Raw genomic sequence first — 13369 nt, 5'->3', positions numbered from 1 at the left:
TAGTTATCACTACGTAGGGAGTGAGGAATCATTTGGATTACGGCCCCTAGACGGCAGGCCTGTAGGAAAGGATGCTGCCGCACGAGGTATTGTAGCTCGCGGGTCTCAAAACTTGTTGCAGTGATAAATAAATGTGAACAAATATTACCAAATATTATATTAGTCTAATTATTAAACAAATTAAACACAGCACATTGATTACATATATGTAGGGATTTTTTTAAAATACAAAATAACAATCATATATATAACTGCACACAGTCAAGATCGATTTAATTTAATAGTGTTAATAAGCTGAAAAAAAATCTATTATTTAGTTTATTAAGCTTCAAGTGATAAAGAAATTGTACAGAGACGAACTAGAAAAATATGCTGTGACGTTTAGAGAAAGTGGAATTGTAAAATCAGAAAATCAACAATGGTCTAGACTCTAAAGAATGCATCCTAAAAATGCACCATAACTAACAGGTAGAATATGATATATATATATATATATATATATATATATATATATATATATATATATATATAAAAATGCACAAATATGAACTAGAAATTAACCTGACATTGCAGCAAAGAACATTCGATTATAATTATGAACTATATATAAACAGTTCTTACTGTGAAGTGTAACTGCATTTGCATTCATTAAATACATTCATTAACTACTTGTCAGTAGTTAATTGTGATCTCCACTGTCACACTTTAATAAAAAAAATGAATAAATAAAAAAAACAATATTGCACCAATTTCTGAAGCAAAATTTATTCACAATCCATATCATTAGAAAATACATTTAAAGTTTGGTCGTTGTTCAAAAGCAGGGGCATTTCTAGGATTTGAAAACATCAGGTGCTGAGCCCAAAACATCATTAGGAAGAGAGGGTAAGCAAGAATAACATGTTTGGCAAGGGCATTTTTATGTAATATTATTTAATAATAAACACGAACACAAATAGTATGCAACTTTAGAAAATTTCATATAATCTTTTTTCTGACTCCTCCCATCATTTCAGTCTTGCAGCTAAAAAGTTCATTACATTTTCTCTCTCACACACGTATGCCTTGCAATATTATCCCTTTTACAGCTTGCGTCTGAAGCAGTGTCGTGTAGATCCTTTTTTATTATTATCATTTTACAGTAATCTATGTTACACTTGCACCTCTTATTTCATTCCTCATTCATGCTGGAACTACTGTATGTATTATTCTTTGTTTATGTATTTATTTATTTTTTTGCTTCTCTTCTCTTCTCTTCTCTTCTCTTCTCTTCTCTACTCTTCTCTTCTCTTCTCTTCTCTTCTCTTCTCTACTCTTATTGTTCTCTCATCTCTCATTCTCGCATCTGTACTTGTATCTTGTCTATTTCATGCTCTTGGTGACTTTTTGATCCTATTTCTTTGAGGGTGGAATCATCAGAGAATATCTCCGAGACTTGACTTGAGCAAAACGGTCAGTTACCATACTAAGATTTTTATAATTTATAATTCCTCTTCTAATAGACAGAACAGCCGAATGATGGAGTCTGTTCTGGCCCATTGTTCGCCTAAGTCATGTATGTATTATAACTTAAATACTGCATTAGTTGTATAAAAGAAAGTCATGATGTTCAGACGCTGGGCAGACCGATAGGTGTATGACGTTACAGTATCGCAATAGCGGTTCTAGAGCATATTTGAGTGCACACTCTTGTGGTATTTTGGCCTGTGTGTGTGTGAAGAGAGATGTGAGTCAAAATCGCGTACAGTAAATGGCAACAGTGCTCAACTAAACCAATCATTACTTAATTCCTCTAAACTCAAAATACGGGATAAAACATTTGGGGCTGGATTAAGATTAGCCCTAGCGACGCCCTGTTCAAAAGTCAAGCGAATTTATGTATCTGTGGGCCTTTTTTGAGATATTGCTTAAAATTTGTATAAAAACACACACACCTTATAAATATACATAAATTCTTTGCAAAGTATAAAAACAATTGTACATATTATTACAGCAATAGGCAGCAATTGCAGCAACAGACAGTCTTCAGTCACAAATGCCTATCTAATTCTAAAATCACTCAGAGGTACCTTTAGTTTATTTCTGTGTTGGTTGTCGTACATTTTCTATCATTCTACCTCAGCAGTGACATAGAGACATCACCATTAGCCTGTACGGTGTACTTTCCAGATCGTCTACTCATGGTACGATTGTAAAAAAAATATGCAATTAAGATTATAACTACTAATAGAACCCCACAAGTGATTAATATTGTGCGCATGTTGCTTTCTGTAAGGAAAATGGAAAAAAAAAAGACAAGATTCAAGTTAGTCAATAATTCATGCTACGTAACACATTGTCTTTAAGAAAGTGATTTTTCTAAAATAAATTAATCAATTAAAATTAATTTTCTAAAGTAAACTAAATCATTTGCCCATATTGATGACATATGGTATTTACTAGCCTTACATTTACAGCAATGACATCAGACTTACCTTGCACTCTCAGTGAGACTGTTCTTGTTTGGCCCCCATGTCTATTTCTAGCAGTGCACAAATATTCACCAGCATCAGCAAGCTTGGCTTCAGAAATATTCAGGATTGTCTGTCGCCTCCCAGTGGCCTTAGTTTGATTTTGAAAGCTCCACCACACTTCAGGCTCTGGATTTCCATTTGCTGTGCAGTTCAGAGACACGTCGCTGCCTGCCTTCACCACTCCTGAGGGACTGACTGACTGGATTTCGGGAGCATCTATGGACAAAGTTTGATACTGAAACTACATCTCACAGATACTGAGCCAAAAGTGCAAGTTTTTATGTTCAGGAAATCAAACAAAGGTGGGACAATTCAAGTTGGATGGGGTGCCAGGTTATCACAGGGAACCATGCGTGCCCACACACACACACACACACACAGCATTGAAACATGCAAAATAAATGATACTGTTATACATATAACTCTGTGATTAATTTTGCAGAAGCTGCTGTATTGTGAAGACTAACACTCGATGTGCCATGCTGTTTTAAAATAATTAAAGAAGCTCTCTAAAAGCCGTTCCTTAGTTGTGACGCGATCCTTGCTAAAATTTAACAGCATGTTTTTATTCATGCTAAAGTTGGTAAAGTACTAATATCCTTTCCTGGCTTTGAGAACGTTTTTTTAAAACCAACCTGAACACATTTTTGAGGCTCTAATGATTTTCATCATCCATGATGTTAAAGTTATTAAACCAATGGTTTTGTCCTTTGCTTAAGCCTAGGAAACTAGGGCCAGAGTATTCTCAGCTTGCATATGCATTGCTTGCTTAATTTGGCTGTTTACATTTGCTATGCACCACTTCTCAAAAGACTTCCTGTAATTGTTCAACAAAATTAGGAAATCAAACACTGTTTTCGGTTCCATAGCCTGTAAACAGTGTGATTGAGTTGTTACTATGGCAACTAATCATTTTTAAATGAACACATCGATCTAAACTTGTGAAAACAATCTAAACAATTTCTAGCCAATCAGTAGCAGTGCTGTGGTATAAAGAAAATAAAGAAAACAATTTCTAGACTGAAAAGAATAAATTACCTGGAAAAAATGTCAGGTTAAAATATACTGTTGCAGATATGTAAAGCCTGCAGGCTCTATGAAACACTCACAGTACACTGTAATGCTGAGAGGGTCTGATGACTTTATAGGAGGAGGTTGAGGTCCTTTTGGTCCCAGGTTCAGCACTGCCTCACATGTGTACTGAATTCCATCATCTTCTTTGCTTGTGGAGATCTCGAGCGTTTTAGAAAGGTTTTCTGGTTCTGAGGAGGAAGAGTTCTGAAATTCTTCACTTTTTACTAGCTGTCTTGACTGTCCTTTGTACCAGTTCACAGTGAGGAAACGAACAGGAGCAACATTCTGAACTTTACACTCGAGCTTGTACTTGCTGCCTTCAATCATTGGCCCCGTGTGATTCAAGGTGTTGATCAACACCTGATCTGGATGCTCTGTGGGGAAAGAGTAGACGTTTTTGAAATATATTATATATATATATATATATATATATATATATATATATATATATATATATATATATATATATGTCATTTTATTATACCTCAAAGCCAACTAGTAAGATACGACTCACTGTAAACAGTAACTGGGAGATGGACAGTGCACTGTTCGTGTGCATTGATGAAGCACACTGGTTTCGTGCTCCAGTATGTGACGCTCTCTACCCTCCAGATGAGGAACTGGACACCTTGCTTCATGTCTATTCCTCCATCCACTGCCTCCCAGCCCATGCCATTGTGGGTGCTGGTTGTGGAACAGTTAGCTGTGGCTGAAGCACCAAACTCCACCACTAGTTCAGCAGGCTGAATTGTAATGGGACATTTATCTGCCGAAACATATATACTCTATATAAAAATTGTCCATTTAATTTTGAAAACACTTTCAAAGAAGGTTTCCATATGGTTTTAAGTCTAACCAAATATATATATATATATATATATATATATATATATATATATATATATATAAAATGTATATTTTTCCTTTCTAAATAACGTTTTTTTATCCCATAAATCAAGAATTTAAACAGCACTAGTATGAAGGAAAAGAACTTACCCAGAACCTCAAGGGTCAGAATGTGTTGTACAGTTCCATGCTTGTTCATGGCTGTTATCACATATTTGCCGCTGTCTGCCTTTTGGAGATTTTGAGGAGGCCTCACTGTTTTTCCATCTTTTTTCCAAATAATGTCTGCTACAGGAGAAGCCATAACTGAACATTTATCTAAGAAGGATTTATGCTCTATCCCCGTATAGCTCTCAGGACAGTTAAATGTAGGAGGATCTGAAAAAGAACAGACAGTGACTTCAGTATCAAATTAAATAAATCTGTAATCATAAAACAGTTGATGATATCCACATTGTCTTTACAGCTTTTCCACTCACACTCCACGGTGATCTCTGTGTTACAGCGTGAAATTCCCATCACATTACTGGCAATGAGTGTATACTGGCCCGAGTCACTCCTGTTGAGATGCGTGTCGGAGCTGATCTTTGATTGGTCTCGAGACCAGGTGATGTCTGGCAATGGATTTCCCATAACATTATAATGATATGAGCTCAAGGGGGTATTTTCCAAAGGGGACCAATCTAAACAGCTTATTACAGGTTTGTCTGAAAAACAGATATAAACCAATGTGAGAAACAAACATTTTCCTACATTTTGTATACTTAAAAGAATAAATTACCTGGAAAAAAATATTTATATATATTTAAATAAATGTTAAAATATACTGTTGCAGATATGTAAAGCCTGCAGGCTCTATGAAACACTCACAGTACACTCTAATGCTGAGAGGGTCTGATGACTTTATAGGAGGAGGTCGAGGTCCTTTTGGTCCCAGGTTCAGCACTGCCTCACATGTGTACTGAATTCCATCATCTTCTTTGCTTGTGGAGATCCCGAGTGTGGTAGAAATATTTAGTGGTTCTGAAGAGGAAAAGTTCTGAAATTCTTCACTTTTTACTAGCTGTCTTGACTGTCCTTTGTACCAGTTCACAGTGAGGAAACGAACAGGAGCAACATTCTGAAGTTTACACTCAAGCTTGTACTCGCTGCCTTCAATCATTGGCCCCGTGTGATTCAAGGTGTTGATCAACACCCAGTCTGGACGCTCTGTGGGGAAAGAGTAGATGTTTTTGAAATATATTATATATATGGCATGTTATTATACCTCAAAGCTGACTAGTAAGATACGACTCACTGTAAACAGTAACTGGGAGATGGACAGTGCACTGTTCGTGTGCATTGATGAAGCACACTGGTTTCGTGCTCCAGTATGTGACGCTCTCTACCCTCCAGATGAGGAACTGGACACCTTGCTTCATGTCTATTTCTCCATCCACTGCCTCCCAGCCCATGCCATTGTGGGTGCTGGTTGTGGAACAGTTAGCTGTGGCTGAAGCACCAAACTCCACCACTAGTTCAGCAGGCTGAATTGTAATGGGACATTTATCTGCCGAAACATATATACTCTATATAAAAATTGTCCATTTAATTTTGAAAACACTTTCAAAGAAGTTTTCTCATATGGTTTTAAGTCTAACCAAATATATATATATATTTTCCTTTCTAAATAACTTTTTTTTTTATCCCATAAATCAAGAATTTAAACAGCACTAGTATGAAGAAAAGAACTTACCCAGAACCTCAAGGGTCAGAATGTGTTGTACAGTTCCATGCTTGTTCATGGCTGTTATCACATATTTGCCGCTGTCTGCCTTTGTGAGATTTTGAGGAGGCCTCACTGTTTTTCCATCTTTTTTCCAAGTAATGTCTGCTACAGGAGAAGCCATAACTGAACATTGATATAAGAAGGATTTATGCTCTATCCCCGTATAGCTATCAGAACAGTTAAATGTAGGAGGATCTGAAAAAGAACAGACAGTGACTTCAGTATCAAAATAATAAATCTGTAATCATAAAACATTGATGATATCCACATAGTCTTTACAGCTTTTCCACTCACACTCCACGGTGATCTCTGTGTTACAGCGTGAAATTCCCATCACATTACTGGCAATGAGTGTATACTGGCCCGAGTCACTCCTGTTGAGATGCGTGTCGGAGCTGATCTTTGATTGGTCTCGAGACCAGGTGATGTCTGGCAATGGATTTCCCATAACATTATAATGATATGAGCTCAAGGGGGTATTTTCGAAAGGGAACCAATCTGAACAGCTTATTACAGGTTTGTCTGAAAAACAGATATAAACCAGTGTGAGAAAATAAGTTCTGTTACATGCATGTAAAGTCTAAAGTATCTTTGAAACACTCACAGTGAACTGCGACGCTGAGACGATTTGAAGTCACGTTAGGAGGAGGTTGAGGTCCTGTTGCTCCCAGTTTCAGCTTTGCCGCACACCAGTAAGGATCATCAGAGTCACTTTTGCTGGGGGTGATCTTCAGTGTAACAGTCTTATTACTAGGAGTTTTGGTGGGCAAGTCTGAGAATCCTCTGTTTTTCACTAACGTCTCCCCTTTGTACCAGAAAACAGCCAGGACATTTACAGGAGCAAAATTCTCAATGTCGCACTGGAGGTCATACTTTTTGCCTACAGCCAGTGGCCCAGTGTGATTCATGACACTGATAGTCACCTTTTCTGGAATCTCTGCACAGAGAAATGATTTATCTGCCTTAAACCTCCTTCCATATACACTATATTATACTTGGATTCGTAATAGTTTGTTCCACATATTTAGTCACCAATCCATAAATCAACACCATGATACTTACTGTAAACTATGAGCCGCAGAGCTTTTTCGCATTGTCCGCCATCCATGGTCTTGTGGCACACAGGCTGTGCTTCCCAGTCTGTCAGATTGTCTGTTTTCCAGATGATGGTCTGATTATCAGGTCTTAAAGTATTTCCCAATGGAGCGCTCCAGTCCAGATCAGTATCGTTGGACAGAGAACGGCAGCTCACTGAGATAGGCTCTCCAAATTTTACCACCAGCTCAGGAGGGTCCAGCACAAGGTCAGAGCAATTTTTGGGTTTCGCTAATGATAGGATTCATACAAACAGGTCAAGCTAATACAGTTTAGAATACAGCTTTTGTCTGAAATGTATCCAAATACAGAGGACAGATATGACATATTTCATGCCTCTCCATGCATTATTTGGCAGTAATATTTGGTCTTTCCAAGAACTGGTGTAATTGTAAACATCTAGACATTTTAGCATTTATAGCTTAATTGGTTCTACACTGTCTTTTATTTAATTGGAAATCTAACAATCCTCCTGGCTATTGGTCAGTAGCTCAAGGATGGGTATACTCAAGGATATACTCATAATGTAACTAGATGTTAGAAATGTTAGTATGACAAACATGGGATAAAGTTAAATTTCTTTCTTGACAATGTAGAAGCATAAATGAAGATTTTCTTAGAAATAATCTTGCTTTTTTCTCTCTCTTGCCATCTTTCACCAGGGAACTTTCATCCATCAACCAAATCTCAATCTTCTGCATCTCCAGTGTATGTGTAAAGTTGAAGGAGATAAAAGAATATGTGGAGCACTCACAGGTTACGGTAACGTTGAGAGGATCTGATGTCATTGTAATAGAAGGCTGATGTTCCAGATTCAGCTTGGCCTCACATCTGTACTGAACTCCATCATCACCTCTGCTGGGGATGATTTGGAGCTCAGTGAACACTGCTCTTGGAGTCTTCTGAAATAAGTCAGTGAAGCTTTTGCTGGTCACTAGATCAGGTCCTTTGTACCAGGCCACAGTGAGAAGATGAATAGGAGCAACATTCTGAATGTCACACCGGAGCTTGTACTCTCTGGCTTCAGTCATTGGCCCTGAGTGATTCACGGTGCTGATGGACACCAGGTCTGGAAGCTCTGCACAGAGTGAAGATTTTTATCTACCATCTGCCATCTTTTCACACATAATATTCCTGCATTTCTACGACTCTGTGGTGCACAAATTTACTGTGAAGAAAAAGTCTTACTTACAAGTAAACCAACACTTTAAAATAGGATACTTACTGTAAACAGTAAGCGGGAGTGTTCTGATGCATTGCATATCATCCACGGTCCTGTTGCATGCAGGCTGTGCTTCCCAGTCTGTCAGATTGTCTGCTTTCCAGATGACGGTCATATTATCAGAATAGGAAATAGTTCCCAGTGGAACTATCCAGTACAGATCAGTGTCTTTGGACAGGGAATAGCAGCTCACTGAGACACTATCTCCATATTTTACCACCAGCTCAGGAGGGTTCAGCATAAGGTCAGAGCAATTGTTGGATTGCACTAATGACAGAATTCATACAAACAGCGTGTGCTTAGTTCAAGATCATTCAGTTTAAAATACAACAAAAATTTCCAAATTTTGTGCCTGATATGTATCCAAATATAGAGGACACATGATAAATGTCATGCCTCTCCATGCAATTATTTGGCAGTAATATTTGGTGTTCCCAAGGACTGGTGTCAGTTTCATTATAAACAGCTAGACATTTTAGCTTTTATACTATATCTAACACTTATTGTTATTCAGGTGATCATGCTCAGAAACACAGCTAGACCATTTTTTGTTAAGAAATGATGTATGTTATATGTATATAAGTTACTACACAGGAAACACTGAAAACAAAATGTCACGCAGTGGGTTTTCTTTGCAGAAGATCGCTAAAGCTAGCTCTGATTAAAACAAAAACACCCCCATCTTCATTGTTCCCATTAACAACAATGAGCCTCAATGCTATTGCAAGAAGGTTTTTCAACATAGATGGGTATTTCTCAACATATGGGCTTATTCTGAGGTTTAAAGTTACTCATATTCACAGCTGAGTTATGCACATGAATTTAAAATGATTTTCTTAGCATCTCATTCAGAGGAATGAAAAAAACCTTTTTTACTTTAAAAGAATGAAAAAAATAATGATACACTACATAATAATTTTGAATTTATTTATAGTGCAAAAGGTGCATATATTTCAATACACTGTATTGTGGTTAAATCAAACTGTCAGCTAGTGGTCCTGGACTTGGACTGGACAATGCTGATGCATCAAGCTAATACTGTTCACACTTGCACATAACCGAGACACGCCTCTTTCATGGTGTGATTTTTGACCCCAGTCACCCATTTAAAGCTCACATTAATAATATTACTAAATTATCTGTCATTATTTCTATTAGAAATATAATGTCACTACTAGTTCACATGATTGTTATTTCCAGGTATATTTCATATCGTAATGTACTGCTGTTTGGATTCTCCAGTAGATGTATAAACCCAGTTCCAGTTAGGAGCCAGAGGTCAGAGATCTAAAACCAGAAGATATGACCACTCTTATCTTTTACACACTGCATCGGCTCCTAGTAAAAGTTAAAGTTTATTATAAAATACCCCTAATAACGTATAAAGCACTAAATGGTCTTGCACCGCAGTACCTGAGGGAACATTTGGCCTTTCATGCTTCACCACACCCGCTTTGATCAAAAGTTGCAGACTCTCTTTATTACTAACTAGAATAATGAAGACTATAGATCTCTTTTTTTTCTAACAAAGCCCAAAAATTATGGAACAACATTCCAATTAGTTTTCAGGACTCAGACATAGATTTATTCTTTCAGTCTGGATTGAAAATCTATTTGTTTAGTCAAGCTTCTTGTGAATAATCTTTATTTTAGGTATTTTAGGTTTCATGGCCATAGAGAGTGGGAATCTGGGATGTTTGGATGCTGTTGCCCCCAATTATGCCCCCAGAGTTATGAATAATTATGAATAAACTTAATGAAAACAGTTTAGGCCCAAGTCTCATCCATTATTCAGTGAATCATTCACTTGAATACAATAGACTAAAAGCTAAAAGCTCAAATGAAGCTCTAATGCAATTAAAAAGTACTCTGATGTCCATACTGATGATCCTTTCAACACACTTGACTTTATAACTTTATAAAGTTTGACTTTATAGTATACAGTAGAAGATTAATGACTCATAATCACACTGGTCACAACATCTGGTCACACTGAAAAAGGATGGGTTCCTTTTTTTACCCCTTTCAAGCTTTCTTCCTCATACAGACTTGGGAAGGTTTTCTGTGCCTCTGACTTTTTTCCATCTGGGATTTGAATCAAAATATCTTTATCCGTATCTGTATTTCTGCAGTGTATGAATTGTCTATTGTTTGAAGTGTTTATATAACACTGAATTGAACTCCATCCTGCATGCAGAAATATCACACAGCTACTGTACCTGACACACACTCTAGTCTCTAGTTATGTCTGAGTTTTGAATAAAGAGGAGTCAGTATTAGTCCTCACTGTGTACACTTAATTCAACACTGAATACAGACCTTCAGAACACGAGAAGAGAGAGAAGATGAGAAGAGACTTCGTAATGGATTGGATGTTCGCTATATCTACTGGATTTTCTCTCTCTCTCTCTCTTTTTCATGAACATTTGAGAACACTCCCTCAAAATTCATTCACAAAAAAAGTCAGAAAAATTCTAAAACTCAAAGGGACAAGTTATGTTACACCCATTGGGTTACACCCAGGAAAGTGAGCTTTCCACTGTGGTCAGCAAAGACCTTTTTTTTGCAGCATTTGTTTTAGCATCATTATGAAAGTAACAGCAGCCACACCCTTGTCTGACCGGCTTTCGAATCAACTCTTAAAAGTCTCAAAATACAAAAATATATTCCACCAAGGTACCTCTTCTCATCCCAGACAACAGAGAATGAGTTTGTTAATAAAAACTTAAATATCATTGCTTAGTAAAAAGCTAAACTTTGTCATCATTTCCAACATGGCACCTGTAAGCACGTGAGCCTCACAAACAAGGACATTTACTGCAGTATGAAATTCAATCAGGTTGAAGTCCATGTATTCTTGATCTTGACTTTTGCTTTTATTACAAAATGGTTACTGTATAATATATACAAATTGGATAAATAATTGAGCAATAAACATTAAGGACAAAAATTAGCCAGAAATCTTCTGCCAAAAAAGAATCGATCTGCAATCGTGAAGAGATGGAAAGATGAAAACTTACCGCCATTTATGAGCGCGAGAAGAACCATGCCGGTTAGCTGTGTAAGGTACAGCATGGTCCAGTTTTACCTAAAGACCTACAGGTGACAAAAATAAGAATAAATTACAATGATGATGATGATGATTTTTAAAAAAGGCTATGTATCCAGCAGTGAGTCCACATGTGGCCAACTGAAACAGTTCTCCTGTCTGCATCAAGCGGAGCATGAGCATGCACTGAAGGAAAAAATATAACAAGGGCATCAGGAAATCCTGTTAGATGATGTATTGAGGAACCTCTTTCTACGGAAGAATGGCCACCGAATGTGTTCTGAGAAAGAAAAAAAAACCTATTGCAACTCATAAGCGTGAGGTGTTAGGATATTTTTAAACAAGCATACATACAAAAACACTTATACTGATGACAGCAAATTAACACACATCATGCGGTGTTATATAACAGTGTCAGTATTTGGGCATGGCAAAGCAATAATCTCTCATTTGAGGCAATATTTCAACAACTAGAAATTTATGAATGACTCCAAAATATGATTTTTTAAAGCAGAAACAATGTAAAGATGTTTGTATGTATGAGTACTTTGAGCAAGAGTCGTATGCCTACAGTATGAATTTGAACTGAAACTGTAACCACTTGCTTTCATTTTGATCAACAGCCTCCATTATACCTGCTCTTTAAGCTCTACCAGCCTTCTTTCTCTCTTGTGTTGTATTTACAACAACTCAAGTCTTAATAAGTGATCAATCAGCTTAAAAAATTGCTCATTTGCTCAGGATGGAAAATTGGCTCACGTGTATTTATTAACAGTTTTAGACTGGGATCACCAACACCTGAGTAGATATCCTTATTGTTGTCGAGTGTGGTAAAAGCTTTAATGCTGTGCCAGGAGAGCGAGTCGTCATCAGTGCCTTGTTAGGATCCCAGTCTCAGGCGGAACCAGTCGCTTTCAGGTTCTATGTATAGTAGAAGCTGTCGTACATCTGCCAACACCTGCCAGTCCTCCATGTGCACTCAGAGCTTGTAGAAAGCCTGTGAGATCAGCCAATAGAGATTCTCTAGTACTCACCATCCAGATTCCAAAAGCCTTGATGCATAAAAGGCAAGTTCTGATTAAAGATGATATCTTAAACTGCCCTCGGAGTGAACACAAGAGTTAATAGAAAACCCTCGGAGCTGAATTAGTCTTTGAGACCATCATGGACTAAATCTGAGAACAAAAAGTGCTTCAGAGGCATGCTCTAACACAGATACTGAGTCATCCCTCATGCTATAACATATACACACTGGTTTAAAATCACTGGCACAAGCAAAGATTTCCCAGGTGGATATTGATTAAAATATTCTGTGTTGTAAACAATCCTCCATTTGTTTTAAGTACAGAAGATAAAAAGGGCGGTGGGAGCTCAAGTGGTTAAGGCTCTGGGTCCTAAGTAAGGTATTCAAAAAAAAATAATAATAATAATGACTACTGTAGTGTGATGTGGCTTGAATATGAGTTCCTGTAATTACCCCAAGGCTGATTATTTTCCAATGACAGCATTTTCCGAAGTGTTTCATCCCACATACTATAGCAGTTTGCTTCGCTCGATGTTTGATCCATTAAAGAGCAAAATGTCAAATTTGTCACCCACTGAGACAAGTTAGTTCCATTATCAGTCTTTAACCAAGAATGTTAATCTAATCTATCCTGAAGACCTTCCTTTCGGAAAAGTTAGAGCTTTACCTCTGACTGCTGCCATCCTGCTGACTGCTAACACCAAAGACTTTTAAAGACAGCAAAGGCTTTTAAGATCTGTTTATCTAACAGATTAAGTTATTACTCTAGAACTAGGAT

At 37.2% G+C, this 13369-nt stretch overlaps 1 protein-coding gene across 1 annotated transcript; it reads right to left on the bottom strand.

The window, feature by feature from the left end:
* Positions 1 to 1254: 1254 nt before the first annotated feature.
* Positions 1255 to 11784, bottom strand: icam5 (intercellular adhesion molecule 5). Its single transcript, XM_058378123.1, has 15 exons — positions 11539 to 11784; positions 8522 to 8785; positions 8051 to 8374; positions 7264 to 7527; positions 6806 to 7138; positions 6496 to 6723; positions 6169 to 6396; positions 5731 to 5982; positions 5304 to 5642; positions 4913 to 5140; positions 4584 to 4811; positions 4102 to 4353; positions 3623 to 3961; positions 2475 to 2729; positions 1255 to 2268 (listed from the first exon to the last, which is right to left on the bottom strand). The coding sequence occupies exons 1-15, from the start codon at positions 11591 to 11593 to the stop codon at positions 2114 to 2116; spliced, it is 3744 nt and encodes a 1247-aa protein (XP_058234106.1). The 5' UTR covers positions 11594 to 11784; the 3' UTR covers positions 1255 to 2113.
* Positions 11785 to 13369: the final 1585 nt, after the last annotated feature.

The sequence above is a fragment of the Hemibagrus wyckioides genome, linkage group LG24, assembly GCF_019097595.1.
Source record: "Hemibagrus wyckioides isolate EC202008001 linkage group LG24, SWU_Hwy_1.0, whole genome shotgun sequence".
NCBI classification, from domain to species: domain Eukaryota; kingdom Metazoa; phylum Chordata; class Actinopteri; order Siluriformes; family Bagridae; genus Hemibagrus; species Hemibagrus wyckioides.
The sequence above is the reverse complement of the archived record's forward strand: the minus strand, read 5'-3'. Positions and strand labels throughout refer to the sequence as shown.